At 39.8% G+C, this 27009-nt stretch overlaps 1 protein-coding gene across 5 annotated transcripts in view; it reads left to right on the forward strand.

Annotated features, from left to right (window-relative positions):
* Positions 1-27009, forward strand: part of ARMC8 (armadillo repeat containing 8) — a 114051-nt gene that overhangs the window by 34274 nt on the left and 52768 nt on the right. For 4 of the 5 annotated variants that reach the window (XM_075937364.2, XM_075937363.2, XM_075937367.2 and 1 more), the window contains 7 exons: positions 1975-2117; positions 2221-2318; positions 6174-6266; positions 9387-9446; positions 11496-11576; positions 24310-24385; positions 24480-24570. In XM_075937364.2, the coding sequence (XP_075793479.1) occupies positions 1975-2117; positions 2221-2318; positions 6174-6266; positions 9387-9446; positions 11496-11576; positions 24310-24385; positions 24480-24570 (642 nt within the window). The remainder of the gene's footprint in view (positions 1-1974; positions 2118-2220; positions 2319-6173; positions 6267-9386; positions 9447-11495; positions 11577-24309; positions 24386-24479; positions 24571-27009) is intronic. The other variant, XM_075937366.2, reaches the window with a different exon arrangement.

The raw sequence follows: 27009 nt of genomic DNA on the forward strand, positions 1-27009 counted from the left end.
TGCAACATGACAATTGCTTTTCTGTGAAATCTAATAGTTATTTTTGTTGCTTATACTTTCATGGATCTATAATCTTTAAAGAGACTTTGCAAAGACAGGCTTGATGTAAAACGTGTGTGTTAATTCCATGATGATTCTGCATCCAGTGATAATTTTTCTGTGAGATGGTAGAATGTTCATTTAGTATTCTGTTGGTTCTTAAGGCATAGCTGGATGTTCTTGGAATAGGGGAGAGGAGGAAAGGTGCTATATGATCTGAAAAGCACAAGATTCTGAAGCTGTTCACTGGGAGGCAGTGCTCAGCAAGAGGAGATATGGAAAAGCTTGCCATCCTTTTGCTGCCATCCACATTTCTAGGGATCATAGTACTGCTTAGACCAACTACTCTGCATAAACCCTTGTGACATCAGTCAGATCTTGGCACAGATAAGACTGTATACTTGCAATCCTTTTGAAAGTGAAGAAATACACTGTTACTTAGTGAATGAATAAAATGCTTTTACTTAATGTAACCGTTTCAGACAATATTGTAATAGATAAACTCTGGTAGCTATAATCAGTTTCCAAGGACAGTGGAGTTTTGGATTGTTTGAATTGGATCTCTTTATTGGCTTCATTCATTGCTATAAACCGATGCCCCCAACCATGTTTGCTGTGCTTTAACATTCTTGGATAGCCCCATGATTTTGCCTCTTGACCCGTCAAAGTTCACTTCGCTAAACCAAGATTTGTACTGTTGGTCTCCACAAAAACAAATTCTGCTAGTTTTGTGGAGAAACTGAGGAGCAAGTCAGACAATTTCGTTCTCTTTCTTGGTCTGATAGAAAAGAACATTAAGACTATCCGGAGCCCATCAGCAGTAGGGTCCAATTCCAACAACATGAAACTCCACTGTCCTTGGAAGACATTTCCTACTCCTTCCCTCTCCGCACCTTCAGAGTGTTGAATTGCCTCATTTGTGCTCCGTCCCAGCTCCTCTCCCTCTCTCCCAGAGCTGGAATCCTGCAAATCAGCCGTTTGCTCTTTCTTCAAGCTCTGAGGGGGAAGAGAAGTGGGGACTAAGAGCAAATGAGGTGATTTGCACACTCCAAAAGTTCTGGGATGGAGGGGAACGAGTAGGAAGTTCAGGGCTCCAGTATGTGAGAGGTGCGTGGGGGAGGGGAGCAGACGGGGTCCACAAGGTTGCTGGTGGAATCTCAGAGGGCCATGGGCTCCTGCGGCCCACTCTTGTTTGCATGATTTCAGCTCATCTGAAGAAGTGGCTTTGGCTCAGAAACTGATTTAAAATAAATGAGATTATCAAAATTCACTCTCTCTCTTCAAAAATGGATTGTAGTGGTATCTGGTAGGAAGCTTTCTAGAATGTCAACCATCGTTCTGCTTTTATCTTTCTAGAAGATTCAGAATATAGTATCTTTTGGTATAAATCGGAAATCTACTCTAACATATACTTATTGTAAAAATACTCTCATGACTGTTGTAGGATGTTTGTTTTACACTTTTGTTGCATCTCTGGCCTTCCCTCCAAGAGAAACAATCATTTTTTTACCTGGAGGGCTGCACTTGAACTAGATATTGTGATGTTATGGTTTTCTTCATTAAACCTGACTACTGATATCTCTGTAAATACAGTACATTCTCATTTATTCGGATGGCTTGGGGACTTAAGGTTCACATACCTAGGTATATGGATAAACAGAAGTGCTCAAAACACTGATTTTTGCTTAATATTTTGCACTTTATGTTTATTAAAACACCCAAATTGTATTACAACTACTGTGTACATAACTTAATTCTGAATTATTCTGATCTACTATACAAATACTAAGCCATTGTTACTAGAAGGCTGACTGAGAATTGATTAGCAAGTGATTAACATAGGGCTACGTGTGGGGCACATGGTAGGATTTTGATAATTAAGATTTTTGGGTAAGGGGTATTTGGATAACTGCAATTCTGTATTTCTATTTACAGGTTGCTGTATTTGCTTCAGCAAGAAACCTCCAGTACGGAGCTGAGAACTGAGTGTGCAGTAGTGCTAGGAAGCCTTGCGATGGGTACAGAAAACAATGTCAAGTCTCTATTAGACTGCCATATTATCCCAGCCTTATTGCAAGGTATCTTGGCTTTCATTTAATGCATTGTACTTTGCTAACTATTTCTACAACACTTGCATTTGAAAGAAGCAAAAAGAATGAGACAATGTATGTATATTCACAGGATTGCTGTCACCAGAACTGAAGTTTATTGAAGCTTGCCTCCGATGTCTTCGTACCATTTTCACCAGCCCAGTAACTCCAGAGGAACTATTGTATGCAGTAAGTTTTAGGCAATGTATCTTTACTCTTGTAACTTCTGTTTGTGCATTGCAGTGAAATGTGGTTATGATGCTACTAACATTTAATATTTCACTCATGCATGAAGAGGCTAGAGGTCCTCACTGTGCAAACGTTAATTTTTTTGGCCAGAGGAGGACCTGACTACGGATGCTATTTTTACAACAATTAACTACTGTAAATATTCTAGCTTTGTGACCTATTTTATATAGAAGATACAGGAATACAATGGCTTGGTTTAATTCAAGTATCATTAAAGAAGAAAACAAAGTATTAAAGAATCATAATAATTAGAATTGGAAAAGATCCAAAAAGGTCAAATAAATCACGTGGGCAATGCAGCATTTTCTTCTGATCTAGGGGTGGGCAATAATTTTTGCAGGGGGGATTACTTCACAAATCGTGGTAACTGGTTATGGGTTGGCTACAGGCCCCCAGAAGGGGTGGAGTCTTGGGCTGAAGGGATGGGGCTGGGGGCTACAGAGAGAGGCGAAGAAAGTGTGTGTGTGTGTGTGTGTGTGTGTGTGTGTGTGTGTGTGTGTGTGTGTGTGTGTGTGTGTGTGTGTGTGTGTGTGTGTGTGTGTGTGTGTGAGAGAGAGAGAGACAGACCATGACGCTGAGTGTGCAGCAGTGTGTATGTGACCGTGACTGCATGTGTGTCACAGGCACGGACTGAAGGTGTGACAGTGACACTGTGTGTGCGCTGGTTGCTGCTGGGTAAGTTTCTGAGAAGCCACGCTCTGTCTCTTTAAGGGAAATCTGTGCTGCTCCCTTGTCTCTGCCCTCCTCTGAGTCACTTACCATCCACACTTCAGATGAGAGCAGCTCTTCTGTGTGTCTCCCTGTCCCAGACCCCTGCTCTGCAGAGATGAGGTACAGGGGCAGGGGGGCACCCTTCTTCATCCCCGCCTTCCCGCTCCTTCCCCCTCTCTGCACTGCTAGCAGGAGACTCCTGGGATACCTTGACTGCAGGAAGGAGACGAGCAAGGTGGGGGGAAAGGCAGCTGAATACAAGCTGCTAGCTCTGCTAGTTAGTTGGGCAGGCAGAGAGAGATGCTTGGCAGGCCTGATTTTGCCCACCCCTGCTCTAACCTAAAGTGCTTTATTTAGTTTTAAATATTTTGGGTTGCTTTCATCACTCAGCTTGGAAGATCCCCACTTTCAAAGTCTAAAAGACTATAATTAACCCACATTGTCACTTCATTAGTATGTAAGAAAGGGCAGAATTTATCTGGCAGAATCTTTTTCTCGTTCGTGTGTACTCTTCAGCAATAATCTATCTTGAGTCTCATATGCCAGGCTAAATTAGCAGGGGTTTCAGCTAAAGGATGAAAACAACATCCTGGTTTTTTAAAGTGAATTCAATATGAACTTGGAGAGAGAATGAACATGGACAACCTATAATGCCATTTTTAGTCACTTTTCAGGGCTGACCCACACCATAAGCTTGCAGTATACCCGCAAGACTGCATCTAAATGCTCATGAGCCAAATGTGGGCTAAACAGCGTTCAGGCCAAAATGTTTGAATCCTTGCACTGCTAACATTGCAGAATGGGTGGCTAAAATGTGTTGTTTGGACACGTGGAGCATGCATTTCATTGTCACTGTGTGCTGGTCTTCCACAAGGGTGCTTGGAGTCTTCACTAGATGGGAATGAAGAGATGTTGAAATAGTTGGATCTCCTGTTCTCTTGCTGAGTAATTTGAGACTGTTGCATATCAAGAACAAATATCACTTCAGCATGTGAAACTTCACATTGTATTTGTGGGAAGGGAGGGATAGCTCAGTGGTTTGAGCATTGGCCTGCTAAACCCAGAGTTGTGAGTTCAATCCTTGTGGTTGCCATTTAGAAATTTGGGGCAAAAATTTGTCAGGGATGGTACTTGGTCCTGCTATGAAAGCAGGGGACTGGACTCAATGACCTTTCAAGGTCCCTTCCAGTTCTAGGAGATAGGCAATCTCCATTAATTTAAGTTATTGTAAAGAGGCACTTATATAGTTGGAGGCCAAATTTAGTGAAGACATTTCCACAGCTAGGTTGATGTAAGATTGCAGTGTAGACCAGGCCTAAGTTTTTCTACAGACATGAAGAAAGCTCTTTGTAAGCCTGAAAATTTGTGTGTCACCAACAGAAAAGCATCCAATAAAAGATATTACTTCACCCACTTTGTTTCTATAATATCCAAGTACCATCACAGCTACACTTCTGCATACCTGTTCCCAGATCTCATTTCAGCACTTCTGGGTTTATAATTTGAGGATTTGCTTTTCCCTTTGAGAACCCTGCCAAGGTAGCTGTCTGCATTTATTTACCTATTTTCCTGCTGTTGGTCTGTCAAGACCAGGGGTGGGCAATAATTTTTGCTAGAGGGCTACTCCAAGAATTTGGTGAGTAGTCAAGGGCCACACTCTTCCATTGTATTAATGGAGGAGGTGTGGGATCTGGGATGGAGGTTGGGATGCAGAAGGAGGCTTTGGATAAGAGATTAAGGTGTGGGAACTGGGAGGGAGTTTGAGTGAAGGAGGAGGTTATGACCTGGTGCCGGAGAGGGTGCAGGGTCTGAGATGGGGTATGGATGCAGGAAATTATTCTGACCTAGAGAAAGAATGTAGAAGGTGGTGCAGGGTCTGAGACAGGATTGTGACTTGGGGCAGGAGTGCAGGAGGGGGTGCAGTGAGTTTGGTTGACCAGGGCATTGGGGTGCAAGGTCTTGGAGTGGGTTGTGACCTGGAGGAGTGGTATCGGAGGGGGTGCAGGGTTTGGGAGAGGGAGTGGGGGTGCAGAGGGTTTGGGTTATGTGGGGTAGTGGTACATGAGGGGAGCAGAGGGTTGGGGGAAAGAGATGTGTCAGAGGCAGGCCACATCGCAGCAATTCCATAAAAAAGATATCTGATATTTAGCCTCCTTTGCTTAAGCCTTTTGTCGTAGAGATGATTTAGTTGAGATTGGCTTCTGGAGTTCTGCTTCTAGTGGAATCTCCACTTGTAGCTGGCTTCTGCTAAAATATATGTTAGACTTCTTAAAGTTTTCATTGATTTATAATAATACTTAGGTATTTCTAATTAGTGTAGTTATTTTAAGAAACAAGATTGGATTCTTAACAGAACAAAACTGAAGACTAGGTAGTGAGGTGATCTCCCTTTGCTGATTTCTCTTCTGATTACTATTTGGTTTTTTCCCACTATGAGAGTTTACATGTGCTTTGTCAGTGCTAAAGGATATCCTTTGAATTGGACTGTTCAGCTGAAAGGCCAATGTCACTCAATTATTTGGATGTCCCCCCCATCTGCTGGGGGGGGGGGCGGGGATTTAAAAAATCCAGTGTCTATACTGGCACCTCACTTCCTAAATTCCCTCCACTCCACCCTCTCAGATTCAAGAGGTAATGAATTACAAGGTAAGTAAATTACCATTCTGGGAGGAGGAGGAGGAGGAGGCCACTGGTGGATTTTTGTCTCAGAAATGCACAGAACTTTTAATCCAATGTTTGTTGGCCATGACAGGTTGTGCTGTGAGTCGAATGAGACTCTACCTTTGCCCTATGACTTCTTATTAAATAGGTTACTCAATGAAGAGATTTTCAGTGACACATAGCTTGGCATTAAGAACATAGCATTTGGTGGGAATAGGCCCCCAAGTGGTCTTTTTCTTTGAAAATCACCACCATACTACTTTTATGCCATTGTCTTTTTTCCTTATTTGTCTCAGCAGGTCCCCTGTTTTAGGCTCAGGTACTGACTATTGGAAATTTTAGGTGCATCTTGTTAGTTACTGCTAACTAATGGTACTGAAATTTTTAGTTTTAATACTGTTTTCTTTTCTGGCTTGTTTCTAGGATGCTACAGTTATCCCCCACCTCATGGCACTGCTTAGTAGGTCTCGATATACACAAGAATACATATGTCAGATCTTCTCACATTGCTGCAAAGTAAGGAAAGAATAAATATCCTCAACATGGGCTCCTGTGTTTCTGCCATTTAGAAGCTGTATAAGATAATATTGACTTCTGTGGCTGGAATAATAGGACAATAAAGACTGAATCTCGCTCCCCCTCTGCCTTTGCTCATAGTGTTGTTTCTAGGATTATAAGAAGATACAATTCTTAGAGCAAAGTATACAACTAATAAGTACTTTGGGATCATTTAGAAATAGAGTGTATTAATCAAAAATAAAAAAACTTCAGTCAGACATAAAACTTCATTGTCAGCATGACTATATTTGAGGATTTCATTTTTTCTTGTTGCTCTGGTTTGGGATTTAATTGAATTAACCTTAACTCAGACAGCCTCTGTCTTCTCAAGGCAGCCATTTTGTACCCATGATACTTTGTATTTTGGGAGATTATAGGCCAATGAAAAGTGTTCTTGTATTAAAATTGTACTTTTCCTCATTAGTTCACATACAGTGAGTGTGCTTCTGTACTCATGGAACTGCATTTTTTTATTTAAACTGAAAACTAAAGTAATATTAAGGATCAATTCAAATTTTAGCTCTTTAAAGAGGCTTTCATTTAGTGGAAATATCAGATATGTAGAGGAAAATTGTAGAGGATGAATTCTGCCATGTCTTCCCTGACAAAATGAACAACTTGCTCTGTTTTGTAACAGTTGCCTGCTTTTCTGTATCAAAAATATTGAATTAACTAAACCAAACCTCATTTACTAATAAAGAAAAAAGCAAAAAATGTCTTCTGTAACAGTATACTATTTACACTAAATTGAAAAAATTGGGACCTTTAGTTTACCATGAATATTTTGAAAACTTCGTATTTTTACAGCAAAAATGTAAAAATCTTGAAACATTTCATGTGAAATTATAGAAATCATGAGCGTGTAGAGCACTCAATACATTAGTGTTAATGACTGAAAGTACAGATGAAAAATGCTAAATGAAATAGTTGACCTCAAATAAATCCCAGCATCATAACAAGAAAACAATACTGTTTTAGAATTGTTAAAAGGATCAAATCACAAAGAGAAAGAGATCCAAATTTGTTTGTTTGTTTTTTAGGTCTTTTGAAGCTGTTTCTTAAATTATTTAAGAACTCGATTTGTTTTTTCCAGATAAACAGAATCTTTCATGGGAAACTTAAAAATACCTTTTTTTTTTTTAAGCTACTTTATTCCATAGATACAAAATCTAGCAACCAAGACACATTGTCTACTGTTGTGCTTTCAGAGCATAATACCAGGGAGCTGATATGTTAAAGTATAACATATTGCCAGGGTTATAGGAAAGATATCAAATACCCATGAAAGTTTCAGTATGCCTGTAACAATGGATAGTTCTGAGCTTACTTAATGAAGGCTACTATCTTCCCTTGAACAGATTGTGTGCTGGAGAGAATCTTTCTCATTGATTTCTCTGGGGAAAACACGTCACTATGAATACTGGTTTTAGGTAAGCTTCAACATGTATTTTAAAGGGTTATTTGTGCTTCAATGTATTCTTTTCTTTTGTTTACTTTCTAGGCAGGTGGTCTAGAATTTTTGAAGATAACTGATGCCCCACTCCCCTTATGAACCAGTGTCCCTGTGAATGGTTCCCCACTGCCTCCCTCTTCCTGGGTAGAAGGTCAGCTCAGGTTGCAGGAGGCTTCTGAGCCTATTAACTTTTTTCTTTCCCACCTTAAATTTCATTGACAACGGTTGACATTTTCCTTAGATAGAAAAATCTTTACTCAGTGTTGTTAGTAGGGCTTCATACTTCCTGTTGTTTGCAGCACATCCTTTACTATTTTCACGGTGGTAATGACTGACAGAATGACAACTCTGAAAAATTTTTTGAATGGATGTGAAGGGGAATGCTGGTTCTCAGGGGCAGGTGGGAGGCCTGTTCTTTACATACAAATTGTAGATACCATCTGCCTATAAAATAAACAAAATCAAGTTAATTGAAAACTAAACTACAATAATGCACAAAGCATTGTAAAATGCATGTTGAAACTTACCTTGAAAGGGAATACGGGACTAAGATTCTCTCTCACAGTTTATTTGTTTTCAGGGAAGATGGCATAAGTGAAGAAGATTTATTACTAATTTAGTTGTCAGAGTGAGCTTTTTATTTAAAAAAAAAAAAAAGCCAATTATTTTTGGTGCCTTATTGTATGATGATAAACTTTAGAAAATTACAATGGAAATGTCATTTGACTATAGTTACTATTACTGTTTAACACCTTGATGAGCTATGCAGAATAAATGAAATTCACCCTCTGCAGTGGTACAGCACAAGGCTTCTGACTTAGGTAAATCCCTCTTAAGCCTTGTTCTAAGGATGTAAGTGAGCCTTAGCTAGTTTGTAGGCCTTGTGCTGAACCTCTGCGGTGTAGTCTGTTGCATCCAAAGTTATTTTTGATATTTGTCATCATAAATTATTTGTTACATGGTTCTTTTGAGTATCATGTGTAATAAGCCATGCTTTGAACTATAAGTAATGAATGAAAGTTAATCAAGCTGTGATTTCTGTTCCCTAAATGTTATGTCCAAGGAAGATTTAAAATTGAAATACCATGACTCTTTGGAGGAGAGGCACAATATAATTATTTAGGTCCTAGAACTTGATCATTATATTCAAAGACTAACAAAAAGAATTACCCCTCATTACTGACTAAGTGTATGAGATATCTGAAATTAAAAATGAGTTAATACTGTATAATCAAGTCTTCATGTGTCTAGGTTCAAAACAACTTATTGTTGAATAAGCCTGTTTGAGTTCTAAAATGTGGTCTATTAATGCATAGTTTGATTTTTCAAAGATTTGTATGCATATATTAAGCGTACCTCTTTGGTGCAAGGAAACACTGCATCTCCCCAAAATATTTTTTTCATGCATGTCTAGTTGTGCAGCTAACTAGCCACGAATACACACATTTGCGTATTCAAGATAGTATTTATCTACAATAAATTAGATGCTTCTCTTTGAAAATCTGGCACCTGGGAACTAGATAAGTGATACATTGATCAGGTTACAAAAACAAGTTAAGTCAAAGCAATTCTTTACTTCAGTTTCACTCATTTCTCCCTCCGATTTTTTAATATCTCTTCTTCAGCTTCGACACTGGCATAGCTGCGGCTTTAAATCATCGCCTCAGCCACTTCTCTGTGCCAATGTAAGTGTTTTTCTACCAAAGGTATTTTCATTGCATTTTTTAATAGAAGTTGTCAGGGTAGCAGCTGAAGTGTCTTAAAAGAATCAGAAATGTTATCTCTAAATGTAATTTTCCTGTTTTTTCTGGAAAGGGATGATTATAAATGAGGTACTAAAAATATTTTTTATAATTCCTTTAAGTCCGTTTTTAATGACTCCTCACAAACTTGAAAATGAAATATCTCTACCACAGGCATAGTCACAGATGTTTGTGAATTGCTCATGTGTGCCGAGTTGATTTAAGAGAATACTGAAATTTTCATTCTGGCTGGAGGACCATTAGCATTTAGGTTGCAAATCGTCAAGAAAATCCAGCAATGTTTTGCAGGTCAAGTTTGTGTTTCCCATCTTTGTCTCTTTTAAACCAATGAGATGGTTACAGAAGCTGTGCATGGGAGTAGATATTGCACCAATGTGGGAGCCCCAAAGTGGATACTGAGGATACTTTTATTCTGAGGCTGTGGTGTCCAACCAATTCTGAAGCAGTAGCCGCTATAGTGGCTACTGCTATAATGAACTAGCCATACACAACCGGCCAAAGATCCACATTGTTCAAGCCAACTAGTCACACTCAACCAGCCAAATAGCCACATGTGGCCAGTGTGTCAGATGCCACGGTTCTAGGGTATAGGGTACTGACGTTTATTGATAGGGATTATGTAGTTTGTGGCGATGTGCTGTTGCCAATGGTGACACTCTTTAGAAATTTAACGAACAGTCTGACTGTTACACATTTGCAAATGGAATACCAGTCCCTTGATTCCTTACTCATTCTACCAGTATAGAAAATGATCAGTTTGGTGTGCAATGGGCCATAGAGTTGTTCCACAGGAATGGGTCTGTGGAGCTATTGAAAGGGCAGCGAGCCTGTGTGATGACTGGGGGTCCTGCCCTTCTATCCCCATGCTCATACTAAGCAGAGACCACTATAGCCTTGAGGGCACAGCAGTACCTGTCAATCAGCTATGGAGGATTAGATAAACCAGGGATGGGGAACAAAGGTATCCACTCAAGAGTGAGAGCAGGAAGTAGTCTGTCAGGATTGTGCCTTTGTTCCTCCAGACGTCCTCAGTCTTGATGAGGCCCATCATCTCTATCTGACGTCTCTATTTTGAAGTTGCCAGACAGTTCTGCAGGTTGGGGGCACTCCTGCAGAGGGAACTCTGACGCGCCACTACACTCATCACCTAGGATTCGTTGAAACTTCTGATCTTAGGAGGTCCCCTTAGGGTTCCATTTCTCCTCTGCCTCTGTAGGGTCTGGTCAGACCACAGAGATTGTAAGACTTGTGTCTTGTAGATAAGATAAGGGTCAGTTTTTGGACTTCTTTCAAACTGAGTTTTTCAAAGCTGAACAATGTTTTAACACTCCAATCACTTATTTTACTAGCTCTTTAAATATTTAAATATAAGTTTGGTTAGCTGTCTTTACTGTTGATATACTTGAAATGTTTAAAAATAGATTTCATGTGTAGGAGTGAGACCTAGTCTCACAACACTGTCAGCAGCTGAGGCACATTCCAATATATAGAAATAGTTTTAGAATTGGTTGCTTGCTATATTTTCTGGAGTCATTATTGCTGAAAATGCAAGGGATTAGCCATGTAAGAGGTCTTGTATATTATTGAGATTCTTATGTAATATTGCAAAGATTGGTAACATATTGTTTCAGTAGCACTAGATGAGAAATGAAAGATAAGATCCCTGTTATCAATTATTGTAAAACTCTTCCTTCATCAATAAAAATGAAATAACTTCACTCGTTCTACTCCTTATCTCTCTAGTTTTGGTATTTTCTTCCAAGAATGAAATTTAATATCAATAAATAGGTCAAGCTCAATGAATATAACAGAAGATTAGCTTCAGCCAGTAAAGAAACTAGCACATCTCAAATTTACAAAGCAAAGAATGGCAGGAAAACCTACATTTTAGTACCTACTGAAGTTGCAGTTAACAGAAAGCCTCTTCCATATTCTTTTTTTAAAAGAATACTCTCTTTTTTCCCTTAATAGGGTCCAGATCATCAGACAATATTGTTTAACCATGGAGCAGTTCAGAATATTGCTCACCTATTAAGTTCCACGTCCTACAAAGTAAGGCATTAAAAATGAGATTTTGATTTCACATCCGCTGTAAAAACAATCTGTATTTATATATGTGCGCACACACACATGCATAATACACATTTCTCAGATCTCCACCATTGTTGATTTTGTATGTTATATAGAGATGTAGAGAGAAACCTGCCACAACATATCTGTGTGCTGTATAAAGTTAAAATACTAGTAATTGAAGAGCTTGGTTGAAAGGCAAGCAGCAGTTCAGCCAAACAAAAGAAAATGAGCAAATGAAGATATCTTAAAAGAAAGAACTGGTGAAAAGGGAAGCTGAGATGAGCTGACCTGGATAGAAATAAGTCAAGTATGTTTTGAAAACTTGATAATGTGTTTGAAGAGGCTCTTGTGTGATTTTTATTCCTCCAAATCCTTTGGAATCTGGACTCCACCATATTTTTTTTGTTTCTGAAATCCATTATGGATGGGTCCAAGTACCAATGAAGAAAGCTGACTTGATTGCACAGTGTTTTCTTGAAGAGGTATTTGTGGGAAGACGTGTCGTATGACTTGGAATTTGATTGCGGTGGTGGGAATTCTACCTCTGATGACTATTTGCTGGCAAACTGAAACTAAATTTTCAAAGCCTGATTCAGTGAGAGAGGTTGAGCAAAATTCCACTTTTACTCAAAACTGCAAGTATGAGTGCACAAGCTGATGCATATGTGTCCTTTGTAAGACTGAGAATTTGGTGCCTTAGTTTAAAGTATGTCTGTAAATGCCTATGGAAAACAGGATTGTGGATTCAAATCAGTGCTGTGATTTTTGCAGTGGCTAAGCAAATAGGAAAGGTTTTTAGGCATGTAGCATCTCACACAAATTATTAAGCTTGAACAGTGTCACTCTATATAAACTTTCAGAATGAAATCTTTGAAAGTAAATAGTTACCTCATTACTTTTTTCAGTTACAACATTTAAATATACCTTATGCTATATTTGTTATCTCTTGGGGGTGGTACTGTATCTGTATGTTTATAGATCCATAAGTATAAAGGCTGTAAGAGATGTTCATAATCATCCAATTTGATCTCCTGTATAAGTGGGTCATACGGTTTCTCCCAGTGACTTCCTGCATATATCACAAAAAGGCTGTCCTAGCCTTTTAGAGAGACCCAGTTTTGATTTAAAGATTCCAAGTTAATGGAGACTTTATCACATCTCTTGGTAGTCTGTTCCAGTCATTATTTACCTAAGTGTTAATTTTTAAACATCTTATTTCCAGTCTTAACAATGATGACTTAAGTTTCCAGCCACTGGATCTTTTTATATCTTTACTTTCAGCAGCCAGAGCCCTGTCTGGTATCATCTTCTTGTATAGGCAGCTATGGACCATAGTCAAGTAGCCTCTTAATCTTCCGTAAGCTAAGTAGTTGAGCTACTTCTGTTTTTAATCGTGAGAGGCTTTTCACGCCATGAATCCTTCTTTAGTTTTATTCTGAGTCCTTTCCAGTTTCTCAACATCTTTTTTGAAGTGTGGACACCAGAACTGGAAAAAGGATTCCAGTGATGGTCTCAGCAGTACTATATACTTCAGGTAATATCACCTCCCTCCTTATAGTCAATATTCTTCCCTAATTATTCGTACTAGAATCGCATCAGCCCTTTTGCCCATAGCAGTGATAAGCGCACATTCAGTAGGTAGTCAGCAATATTCCCTGAGTACTTTTCATTGTCACTGGGGCATCCATTTCTTTGTAATAGTAATGGGGGATTTAATGATTAGGTAATAGTCATTAGAGAGATAGATAATGGGGCTTGTGATGACAGAAAGAACCACATGGTGAATTCCCTGCTGGGGGTGAAAGTTGCAGATCTCTCAACATTTAGACAGGCTTACATATAGTGCTGGTAAGGAACCAGTGGTCATAGTATATATAAATACCATACATAGTATATATAGATATACAGTGATATAGGGAAAGTAGAGAGGGCCTGGAATGCCCAGTTTAGGCTGCTAGGTAAGAGTTTAAAATCCATGATATTCTCTGAAATGCTTTCTGTTCCCCACACAGGGCCAGATAGACAGTCAGAACTGCAGGATTTAAATGCCTGCATGAGGTGATGGTGTAGGGAGAAAAGATTTAGATTTGTTAAGAACTGAGGAACCTTTTGGAAATGGAGGAGCCTATACAGCTAAGATGGGCTCCACATAAATAGAAGCAGATTGTATCACATTTTTATTTTACATGCCAGCAGTTTCTAAACTAAGGGGTTGGGGAAAAGCTGACAGTTTTGAAAAGAGCACGTTGTTCAGACAGACACATTCTTTAGGGGAAAAACAGTCAAATGAAATCAGGTACCAGGAGGGTAGCCGTGTTAGTCTGTATTCACAAAAACAATGAGGAGTCCTGTGGCACTTTAAAAACTAACAAGATTTATATGGGCATAAGCTTTCATGGACAAAAACCCACTTCGTCAGATGCACGGAGTGCAAATTATAGACAAGCATAAATATACTAGCACATGGAAAGAAGGTGAAGGACCTTATCAAGTGGAGGACCAGTGCTTACAAGGCTAGTTCATTCAGGCTGGAGGTGACTCAAAGGGGGAAAATTGCTTTTATAGTGAGCCTGCCATTCCCAGTCCCTGTTCAAATCCAGATTAATAGTGTAAAGTTTGCAAATGAATTTCAGCGCTGCAGTATCTCTTCGAAGTCTGCTTTTGAAGGTTTTGTTGTTGCTGGATGACCACTTCTAAATCTTACTGATTGTCCAAGGAGATTAAGGTGTTCTACTGGTTTTTGTATATTACCGTTCTTGATGTCTTATTTGTGTCCATTTATTCTTTGCATTGAGACTGTCTGGTTTGGCCAATGTACATGGCAGAGGGGCATTGCTGGGACATGAAGGTGTTTATCCCATTAGTAGATGTGCAGGTGAAAGAGCTCCAGTGGTGTGGCTGATATAGTTAGGTCCTGTGATGGTGTCACTTGAGTAGATGTGTGGGCAGAGTTGACAGCTGTGTTTGTTGCAGGGATTGGTTCCTGGGTTAGGATTTCTGTTATGTGATGTGTAGCTGCTGGTGAGTATTTGCTTCAGTTTGGGATGGGGGGGCTGTCTGTAAGCGAGGACTGATCTACATGCCTCCCAAGGTCTGTGGGAGTTACTCAAATGAAAGAGTCCCATTCATTTACGCCACATAATGGCAGATAGCTGAAAAAGTGATACATTTTAAAAATTCTTGTATCTAAATGTTAGAAGTCTACATATTGAGATGGGTGAATTTGATCATTAAATGACGATATTGATATAATAGGCACCACAGAAATTAGATGGAATCAATGGGACATGGCAATACCAGGTGCAGTATATATATAGGAATGATAGAATAGGTCTTGGAGATGGGCAAGTGGCATTATATGTGAAAGAGAGCAGGGAATCAAATGTAGTAAAAATCTGAAATCAACCAATCAGTACGATAGAATCTCTCTGAATAGATATTCCATGCTTGAATAATAAGATTATAACACTAGGGATATACTATTGATCACCTGATCGGGATGGTGTTGGTGACTATGAAATGCTCAGGGCAATTACAGAGGCTATTAAAAAAAGCGGGGGAGAGGGATTTCAACTATCCCCTGTGACAAAATCCCTTGGTAGCTCCTTGGGGGTTCTGCGCTTCTTGGCAGTTACTTGAGTGCCTCAGAGACTCATGGAGCCCCCTTTGTTGCCCTGGGATTTCCCTAGAGGCAAGGGTTCCTGCTTACTGAGTCAGTCTCATCACAGGCCAGTCCTTGGGGTTCAGCATTTCCTTGCTCTGCTCTGCTCTCCAGCTCTCTTCTGTGCACCTTCCAAAAACTCCTTCCCTGCTGCCTGGGAGGAATCCTTTTATAGAAACCCCGTAGGCCTCAGTTTGCAGCAGGTGCTTAACTCACCCCAGCTGCAAGCTGCCTCCTAATTAGGCCTCTATTTTCTACTTTGGCTGTTGACCTGTGTTCAGGTGAGACTAATTTGGAAACAAGAAAGCATTAACCCACCTCCCAATATGGCTGCCTTCTATAAGAGCTTTGTGGTTTGCAGGCTATGGTCTGTGTCACCCCATATAACTGGGTACATGTCACCTCTGGATAGGATGTGCGGAGAAAGCTTCTTGACAACTTAAATGACTGCATCTTGGAGCAACTAGTTCTGGAATCCACAAAGGGAGAGGCAATTCTTGATTTAGTCCTAAAGGGAGTACAGAGTCTGGTCCAAGAGGTGACTATAACTGAATTACTTGGTAATAGTGTGACCATACTGTAATTAAATTTACCGGCCATATAGGTTATAAAATAAAGACGTGAAAGATCAACGGGTTAACCAGTAAGCATCACCTTTAATCACGGTTATACACAGGCTCCCTAGGAGCTGCCTACATCAGTATTGTCAGCTATCCTGCGCTCCCTACGGCATGGCTAGACTGAAAGTCAGTAAAGCCTTGGGCCTAGAAAGGCCATCCGTACCAGAAAGGCTCTTCTTCCTTCCTTTCCTTCCTTGGTCCTGAAGAAGCCCATCAGTACCAGAAAGACACTTTCTCCTTCTTTGACACAGAAGAAGCATCCACGACCTTCAGTATTGTTACCACCCTTGGCTACGATCCCCTCGGTGCAGACTATAGGTTTGGTATTGATAAAACTCTTGGTACTACGTGAGTTTTGTTTCCCCTGGAATCTGGCCATGGTCCTGGGACAAGAAGTCTGGGTGAAGCAGCGATGGGTGAGGGGCCCCACTGCAGGAGGCTCAGGAGAGTGCCGAACCACTGCTGGTGGAGCTATGCTGGTGTGATTAGTATCACCTCTGTGGAGTCCTGCCAGATCTTCTGGAGGACCTTGTGGATCAACGGGAACGGGAGGAACACATACATGAGACCGCCCGTCCAGAGAAGCAGGAAGCCATCTCAGAGGGAGCCTTTCCGCAGACCTATTCTGGAGTAGAAGGGGGGGCACTTCACGTTGTGTTTTGTTGCAAACAAGTCCACTCTGGGAGAGCTTCAGCCTTGGAAGAGCGTGAGGGTGACTTCAAGTTACTGAGACCACTTGCAGTGAGATGAGAGCTCTCCGCTCAGGCAGCCTGTGATCACATTGGGAACTCCAGGAAGGTGCCGTGCCTCCAGTGAAATTTTGTGGAGGATACAGCAGTTGCAGAATCGAACTACCGGATTGTTGTTCTGTTGGCATGATGGGTGGAGAAATAGAAATGGATTGGGAAGTGTAAAACGGAAGTAGACTGTAGACATGGATGATTCAAGAAATGACACACAACATTAAGCAGTCTGAGAACCAGTTGGACCAGCATTACAATGTCTTTTGAAAATCCATCTGTCCAACTCTCTGAATGAAATCAGAAGCCTACATTTTATGGGAATTAGGCTCTTTAATCTGAAACAAGGCTGCTTTTACCTCTGTGGTGGCATACTCTGTTCCAGGAGTGATAATTTTCCCATTTTTTTGCGACTTGAACGTGTAATATTTTGAGCTAATACATGTTCCGTTCCCAGCAGGCAAGAGGACAATTGTTTTCATTTCATGATTAATGTATTTAATTCGTGCAATTTTGTGCAGAAAGATTACCCTAGTACACAGGCTAACACACACTAGTGTCATTTTTCTCTTCCATCGTGTTGCTTCTGCTTGTACATACTTGAATCATAAGTAATCTCTCTCATTGCTGTTTACATTCAACCACCTGAAGGTGGTTATGCCTCTTCTTGGTTAGAAGATGTGTAGACAAACTATACAAACATAGGTCTTTATCCAAAGAGGTGCAAAACACCTGGGTGCATGGCATCTTTCAGGACCAGGCCTTTAAGATCATGTAATAGTTCCTCTCTCTCATCAATCTCTTTAGCATTTTAATCTTCTCACATTTCTTTGAAATGCCTCATATGTGTCTATGTAGCACTTTTGAAAGATGTTCAGAGCTGAACACAGTATTCCAGATGTAGCCTCAGCACAAAGATATGGGAGAGAGTCTATCCTTTGTTTTATGGTGCGAACTCTTCATAAGCAAATAACTCAGTCATATTACTGTACATTGTAAACTCGTGTCTAATTTTCTTTCCATCATCACCTCTAATCTCATGGCTTCACTACTTTGTTATAATTATCCTTTCCATTGTAGCTTTTCAGCCTGAAATCATTCCATTTAGCATTCTTGTAGCCAAGACAGTTTCAAGAAATTTGTACAGTAGCATTTAAGGACTCATTTTGTATAGGCATATGAAGTGTTATAAAATATAAGATCTGTGCCAAAGATGTCCCTGTCTGAAGATCTTAGGCCAGGTCTACACTAAAGGAGAAGGTCGAATCAAGATACACAACTCCAACTACATTAAATATGTAGCTGGAGTCAATGTACCTTGATTCGAGCTTCCCTGTTGTCCTCACAGTGGGAGGCTAACAGCAGCAAACACATCCCTTACTCCTCACAGGAGCAGAAGCACTAACTGCTGAGGGAGGTGTCCTCTGATCTCGATTTAGCAGGTCTTAGTAGACCCACTAAATTGAACTTCAGAAGATCAATTGTGGCACTGTTGATCTTCTGCTGAGCGAAGATCATGTCTAAGCAGAATTGCTCCAGTGCTGCACAGTACAAACACAGAAACAAGAGGTTGGTGTGCAGTGGAGTACTTCACAAAATAAATGCACTTGTAAAGTACATCACACCATCTATTCTCTAAATGTTTGAAAATAGTTTGCTTTCAAAGCTTGTTTCCATTATTTTACTAGGCAAAGCAGTTAGAATGAAATTATTCAAAATGTATCCTTTTTTGCAACAGAGAGACCTGGTCATTTTACCTCTTTGTAAAACTCCTAACTTGATTGTGCATGATTATCTGCCTTTTGAGATCATGTAGAATATTTTTGCTTCATTAAAGCTGGAGGCATTTTTGTATTTTCTCGTTTTAATTTCTGTAGACAGCATTTGAAATACAATTTTATTAGTTTCTAATTTATTTTTCCAAGGATTGATACAAAAGTTTGTATAAAAGATACCTTATATAAAGTGAAGCATTGATAATTTGATAGGGTATCTTTACATTGCGTTTGGGAGGTGAAATTGCAGCTCACATAGGTGTTGAGCTAACTCCCTGACAATAGTGTAGCTGTGACTATATGGGTGGTGGCATGGGCTAACTGCCCAAGTACAGGCCCTTCTGTGACCTTGAAAACCATACTTTGATGACTAGCCCGTACCACTGCCACTTTGTTATTAGTGAATTAGCTCAGTCCAAGCTAGCTCAGGTATGTCTATCCATGCTGAAGTCTCACTTCTGGTTGCAATATACAGGACTCTGTATATTATGGGAGCATTAGACCCTTAAGACCTTGTTGAAAAGCCTGATAAAATAGCATGACTAAGCAATACTCTTCATGGATTATTGAGGAAACAAAACAAAACAAAAATCAAGAGGGAAAGGAACCAAATTTCAGTTTAAACTCTAGCCTCACCACCAATCTCCAGTTTCCTGGAATATTAAATCAGTGAAAACAGGACTCCGTGTTGTGTTACCAATTGAGGTTTAATTGCTTTCTTCCAAATTTTAGAAAGTGTTGTAGACTCTTGTTTAAACAAAAGTGAATCGCTTTTCAGCAACAATATTCAGCGACTGTTTTGCTCTCCCCAGTAAACCAGATGTTCAGATCAGCAGTTTGTTTTTATTTTTATTTTGTTAATCATGTTTATTATAATAGTGTCTAAGGGCCAGTGAAAAGTGGAAAACCTCTCTACCGGTACTGTGTAATTGAACCCTTTCACCAAGAGCTGAGCATCTAAATAGACCTGACAGACACAGGATGAGGGACAGAGTAGCATAGTGAGCAAAAGTGATGGCAGCCAATGTTATGTTATTTCCTTGATTTTTTTTGGTGGGTTTGCTTAGCTGGGGAATCAGCTCAATGGAGAGGTGTGAAGGGAATAACACAAGGGAGAAGAGTATAGGAGAGGCAGGTGTGGAGTGCAGTTGAGGGGAAGAAAGTGCTCCAGCCTTCTTTCTCTGCCCTGGCATAACTGGCTATTTGCGGAGGGAGGAAGAAAGTCCAGTCAAAACTGTAGAAAGTTCTCTGAATAGCCAAAGGTCTGTGCTTTATCACTTAACTCACAGTAGGGCTAACTTTTTATTTTTTTTAAATATATATTTAGCTATATATAGAAAGAAATATAAATTATATATTTTATAATTTGTACAAGAACATTTTTATCAGTGTTTTATCGTGTCTGGACAAAGCTTATCTCCAAAACTCCCTGAAATAATATTAAGTTTACAGCATTTATCTGAGTTAATGGGTTTTTGCCTTCTGCTCTTTTATTTACATCATCACATACTAGGACTCCTTGCACACTGACTGCTGAGGTTTTTGGAAAACCTTACCTTCACCATGGGGCCATAGGGCTTGATTTTTTTCAAAAGAGCCAAGCACGCACGCACTCCATTTGAAGTTAATGAGTACTGTTGATGTTAGGTGTTTGTCTAGTTGGGCCTCCATATACTAAAACATCACGATTAGGTGATTATTCTGTAAATTTTAGGTCTAATTACTCTGATTCAATTCCAATTTGTACAATTGGCCTAATTCACAGGGTTATTATAAAGATAAATTAATGTTTTGAGTACAAATGCTACAATCATGAGTGTCATAGGAAAGCCCATGAAGTTTTATGATTCTATATTTAGTGCAGGATGGTCTGCAGTGAAGGGTGGAGGTCCTCTTTTGAATATTTAGAATAAAAAAACCCCTGAATTGTTGCTTACCATCTGTGCTATGCACTGAATGAGGCAAATCCTTTGAAAAAAATAACATGATCATACAAATAAAAGATGATGATCTGATCTGCACTACGGGGGAGGATCGATATAAGTTATGCAAATTCAGCTACGTGAATAGCGTAGCGGAAGACGAAATATTTAGATCTACTTGCTATGGTGTCTTCATTGCACTGTGTTAACAGGAGAGCGTCACCCTCATCTTCCTCACGCTTCTTTGAAAGGTGGGGGAGTACGCATCTATGGGAGAGTGCTCGCCCATTTCAGTAGTGTCGTCACCAGGCTCAGTAAATTGATACTCATTGCATCAATTGCAGCAGAGCCAATCTACTGGCAAGTGAAGACATACTCTATATGATGATATATACCCACAGAAAGCAAAATTCAGTTTTGTTGGGCAGCCTCGATTTTAGTGTTCCCTGAATTAAGAATAGAACAAAACACTCAACATACGTTAGTATTTTCTGTATAGATTGTATCTTTAACCAGGTACTTGCTTAGTTCACTTAATGCTTGGATCATTTTTATTTTCTTGCAACAAAGTTTTCATGGTGGGTCAGTAAATTATTATACACTTTGGCTGGGTTTAGTTTTGGGATGTCCACTTCACATTGACTCTCCAATTTATAAAATAAATATTTTATCTTGTTTTTTTTAAATAAAAATGTAGTTCTCAGGATTACTGAAAAATATTGATTAAATCACTTTGATTTCAGATAAGAGCATGTCTCTTTTATTGTTTATGCATGTACTCAACTCTCTACAATCCTGTAGTTATGATTATGTAGCAACAGATCGCTCCCATTAGGTTTCGAGACTTTCACACACAAGATATTCAGTGTCCAGAACACATTTACAGTAAATTGCCTCTATTTTTAAACAGACCTAGACAGATTTACATAGTACAGTTATACTACTTTTAGTACTAATAATATGAAGTAGTTCTTTAAAACCACTAAGCCTGTATAATCACCATTGATGTAGAACGTTTTTGTTGTTAAAATCATGCTTTATGGGTGTTTCGTATATTACAAATTCTACCTGCATGAGACAACTGAAAGAGTTGTTTAATCTGTACACACATAAGTAATTCTAGGGCCTTGGTCAGACACAGTTCCATCAAGCCAGTAGAGGAAAAACATCATAGTTGTAGAAAAACAAAATAGAGGACTATGTAGCACTTTAAAGACTAACAAGATGGTTTATTAGATGATGAGCTTTCGTGGGCCAGACCCACTTCCTCAGATCATAGTTGTAGGTTGTAGTGACTTCAGTGTTTCATCTTTTCTGGCATGCTTTGCCAGACAACATTCTCAGGAACCATGAACCTTTCCTCACAGATATTTTTAACCTGCCCTTTTCCCCTGTAGTAACAGACTCGTTCCTTTTTACTTGGCATTATTAGAGAATTTCGTCAAACAGATGGGTCACCCAGAAAGTATATCCTGCTCCAGGCTGCTTCCCCAAAATCTCTTACCCCCACCTTTTTCAGGAAGAAAATACAGAGAGTCTTCCTCCTTTATTTGGAAACACAGCTTCTTCGGTAGCTTCTGGATAAGGGGCTCTCTTCCCGTTATATTCTTATTGCCTGGAAAAAAGGAACGCTTTGCCCAGTCTTGGATATATGAAGGTAGAATAATTATATCCAAAAATTTGGTTCCCATATGGTGGGTGTAAGTCAGCAGGATTTGTTTGGGGCTCTCAGTCTTAAAGGCACTTAATTTTATGTTTCATTCAGGCTGTCTAACTATGTGTGCAGTATAGTTGTAGCTGTGTCGGTCCCAAGATATTAGGGACACAAGATGGGTGAAATAATATCTTTTAATGGAGCAAAGCATTTAGTCCAGTAAAAGCTATTTACCTTACTGATGTTGTGAAGACCTGGACTTTAACAGGGTTCAAAAAAGAAATAGATACATTCATGGAGGACAGGTCTATCAATGGCCATTAACCAGGATGGGTAGGAATGGTGTCCCTAACCTCTGTTTGTCAAAGGCTGGAAATGAGTGACAGGGTTGGATCACTCAGTGATTTACTGTTCACTCCCTCTGGGGCATCTGGTGTTGGCTACTGTTGGAAGACACGATACTGGGCTAGATGGGCCTTTGGTCTGACCCATTAGGCAATTATGTTCTTATTCACCATGTTGGTCTATGCTGCAGTCCTCATTACTTGTACTTGGTTCTATGCTTTGGTCTTTTAGCACACCCAAGATTCAGGATTCTTGTCCTTACATCAAGATTGTGATATTGTTATGAAAATTTCACAGCTCTGATACAAAAATCTATTTTGCTTATCTTTACCGAACCCTGGTAATGGAAAACCAAATGATTCCTCTTAGTTTTTAATTTTTTGTTTTAAACAATCCCTGTTCATTTGTGGTTTTGCAAGGTTACCTTATCTATGACATTAGCCAAAATAACTCTTTCCACAAGGGGTGCAGTATATTTCAGACCCTGTGTATAAATGTTTTCAGTTCCTTGGGCTCGGGATCAGCTATGAAAAAAACATTCTTATTTAGCCATTTGAGTTCAGAGGGAGCCATTGTGGGCTCTACTCTGCAATAGCTTATTTATTACAGCCTGAATCCTAGTGGTTTGGAAGCCTGTGGACCTGTGTGAGAAGGGTAAAAAAACTTGATGAGCAAGGGTGGAGTTTCCTTCCTTGTTTCAAGGACAAGACTGCTTTTTGGGAAATTGCACTACCAGCATCTATTTACTCCATGAGTAAGGAGGAACCTGATTCCAGCACCAAATTCAGGAAATGTCCCACTTCTGAAGTGGTAGATTTGTCATCAGATTAGACTCTATTTGGGGATTGATTCCCTGTGTCTGTCATCACTCTACTCCTGGACCACTGGTGGATTTCAGCATACCATGAGGCTATCTGTCTCTGACCTGTGACCCATGCTCCTCTTCTTGGCCATGATTTTGACATTCCCTGTCCAGTCCTGGCTCTCTGCCACCCTTCTACGTTGTATTTTCAGTGTTCTGTTTGATACACTACCCCCAAGTTCAACTCTCCCAAAGGCCTCTGTCTTCTTTCTCTTTTCGCTAGCATCCGGTAATCTGATAAGTGACTCGTAAATCTCTCCCAACTTCAGACCCAGTTTCCTCGGTCTACATCTACATTTTGGTCTCATGGTCTCCTGCTTAAATTCAACATTGCCAAAATGGAGTTCTTGATCTTCCCCTCTCCATCCAACCAGTATTTCCTCCCCCAGGTTAGGAGGCCAAGGTTGACTGAATAGCAATAATCAGTTTTATTTTGCTGTATTCAAAAGATGATCTTATAGCATGTGGTATCTTCATAGATAGCAAAGCAAAAGCAAACATTAAAAGTGACATGCAAATCCACCCAGAATACACGTGCACGATATTGTTTAATGTCTTTATATAATAGCAGTGGCAGTAGTGCAGATAACTGTAAAGATCTATAACCAAAGCAGATTAAATAGTTTCAACTGATTTTTGCTAGTGTAGTTACATTCAATTTAATTATGCAGTGCTCTCAGAAATTCAGAAGGGATTTGGGAGCACAAGTCCTATTACTTTTTAATCAGATTTATGCTCCTAACTCCTTTGGGTGCTTCTGAAGCTCTCCCTCAAAGTATGCAAGAGCATCTTTGACTCTTGTCTTCTGTGCTGTTGGGAACAAGTCTTGCCAAGGTTTGTGCAGGATTGGCAGCTTGCATCTGCTCCTTTTGTTCCCACCCATCAGTAATCACTTCCCCTGGGTCTCTCAAATGTGCAAAATACAACATGCAGAGATAATAGCATATATATTGCTGAAGAGTCAAGCGATGTCCCCAGACACTTCCACCTGCTTCTCAGCCTCATCTAGATTTTTTCCGTCAGCTGGTATTTCCAAAAGCCTAGATAGCTTAAAGTAGTGTAACACAATGAGAGTTATTTTGGGTTAATATCTGTGAAACATAAAGAAATGTAAATCCTATGTTTTTGTGCAGGTTCGAATGCAAGCATTGAAATGCTTCTCAGTTCTAGCCTTTGAGAACCCCCAGGTATCAATGACTCTTGTAAATGGTAAGCTGAAAGCTTCAGTGGCTAATATATTGTTCATTTTACAGATTAACTGAATTTGAATTATTTCCTGAATCCTCTTTTTCATTGTTTGCAGTTTTGGTTGATGGAGAATTATTACCACAGATTTTTGTGAAGATGTTACAAAGGGACAAGCCTATTGAAATGCAGCTCACATCAGCCAAATGGTAATCCTCAACAGGAGCTAGAGGGAGAGGGGCTGCATTGTAACTAATGCTTAAAATTGCAACTCATGAATCTTTTTGTTATAAAATCCTTGGGGAATTGTTAGTCTGTAGTCCATCTCCTTGCACTTATCAAGATAAACTCCTTTTCTCCTCAAATAAAGTGTTGCTATTAAATAATAATCAGAATATATATTATGCTTGTACCCAGAAGTCCCAATTCAGGATTGTGACGGACATTATACAGTTCTAGATAAGTGCTAATCCCTGCTCTGAAGCATTTGTAGTCTGAAGTAATATCTACATCTGAAAGATTCTGGTGTTGCTGTAGACATCTTGGAAATTATTCCATTGATATTTAATATTACTGGTTAATTTAAAGATTTTCCTCATTTTAGTTTCAGCCTCTTCCACTTCCACTTTTTGACAGAGCAGGCTTTTGCATGCATCAGGGTGGGGTCCTTGCAGCTATCTGTTGTTGTGTGCCAAAGTTGCGGAAGCTCACAAATGAAGGAAAATCTCTGGAGTTAAAGCCTTTTGGCTTTCTCCAGAAGTTTTTCCCATTTGATTGTGTTCACTGCTGGCCAAAGTGGGGTTTTTTTTTTTCAGGATCTACAAATGAGTGATGGGCAGAACAGCACATCCCTTAATTATTCATATGCCAAGTAAGCCTAGTTTCTGACATCAGTTTTGGTCCATTAACATCTAATTCCATTTGCTTGTTGTTTACTAGTCAGAATCCCAGCACAGTCCTTGGATTGTTTTGGTAGACCCTTTTGTATGGATAGTCAAGGCTTTTTGCCGCCTTTTTGTAGCTTTGCCCATCAACATATATTGTTACAGGTGTCTGTAACATTTTGCAAACTTTTACCCATTTTCCAGTAATTCAGCCAACAATTAGGATGGGCTTGTTAGGCCCTAATTATTACAGCACATCTTGTGTCCCAGCAATTCATCTCTTTCTTCTGCACTGATCTGCGGGTATCTCTGCTGGTCATTTTGCATGCTGAGTCCCAGCTGCCTAGTTCCATAGAACAGTGCAGGGAACATGGACTGGAATCAGTTAGCTTTCTGAGTGAGAAGTTGGAAATCAAAGGAAGCAGCAGGCTGGTCCTGGCATGGCAGGAGAAGTAAGCAAAATCCAGGCACCTGGGCACAGCAAATTCATAGCAAGGGTGCTGAATTCTGTGGTATCTTGGAAAAATGCCAGATTCTAGAGTTGTGGAATTGTGGCCTCAGTGGAGGTCTTTCTTGAGATGCCACCGGACTCTCAAAACTATAGTTTCAGGCTCAGCATGTGTGTGTTCAAGTTGATCTCCATAACCACAAGGAATGCGAAAAGCTGAGTTTTAGGAGTAGAATTCTGTGGCAAAACAGAATTATTTTGTTGGCGAATGGTATAGAATGGAGCTTGGCCCAAAGTTATATTAAGTAATTTTTTCTCCCTGTTATACTGTTGTATTTTTTTTCTAGTATGGTACTTACTCTGGAGGCACCCAGTCTACTTTCCAGTAGTGAAGGTGAACAGCTATCAGGAATTATAAATATTTGTAATAGTTTTGGGCCCTTATTTCAGTATTTTGCCTTCATTAAAGGCACTCGAGAGGAAAATGGATATACTTCAAATCAGTTAATCAAGGAGGCGCATCTGGAAGGTGGACAGGCTCTGGCAAGCATACCATACAATTGTCTTGGGGGGTGGGAATGAGCTGAGCACAGGGGGTGTTTATCTCTAGAGGCTTATCTAGACTACCTTTTTCTGATCTCACTTTCGAAAGCTCCGATTTCGAAAGTGAAAGTAGTTTAAATGCAGCTTTTTCGGTGAACCCTTCCCTCCCCACCCCTTGTCATAAAGCCGCTTTTCCTCAAAAAATGAGGTTTACACAGCTTTTTGACAAGGGGAGGCTTGCCAAAAAAGCAGCGTCTAAATTACTTTCACTTTCGAAAGCTCTGATTTTGAAAGTGAGATTGGAAGAATATATGCATATTCCCACGGAATTTGCATATCCTCTTTCGACACTTTAGTGTGGTCTATATAAGTCCTAGGTTTGTATGATCTGTAGGAAGTAATGCACTATCCTCCTGCTTGCAATCTCTGTCCTCCACTATGTTAATCAGCAAGGCTCTGCATCCCATAAGTGGCCCCCCCAGTGATCTCTCCTCTCCTACTGGTTTTATTTTTTCCCTTGTTTCTGACTCCATCCTCTTCTTACCTGAGGGCTTTGTGTGAGTCAGAACTCTCAACTTGTACTACACTCCTGGATAATTCACCCTGAGAGATAGAAAACTTGCGGCATGTGGTTTGGTTATTCAGAAAACGCCGTGGAATGTGGGCATATTCTGTGGAAAAAAAGTTTCTTGAAAATAATGTAATTAACCTCAAGACCTGTTCTACAAAAGTAGCTCTTGGTGAGAAATTGACATAATTTCAGGGGAACCTTC

The sequence above is a fragment of the Pelodiscus sinensis genome, chromosome 10 (assembly GCF_052426305.1).
Source record: "Pelodiscus sinensis isolate ZL-2025 chromosome 10, ASM5242630v1, whole genome shotgun sequence".
NCBI lineage: Eukaryota > Metazoa > Chordata > Testudines > Trionychidae > Pelodiscus > Pelodiscus sinensis.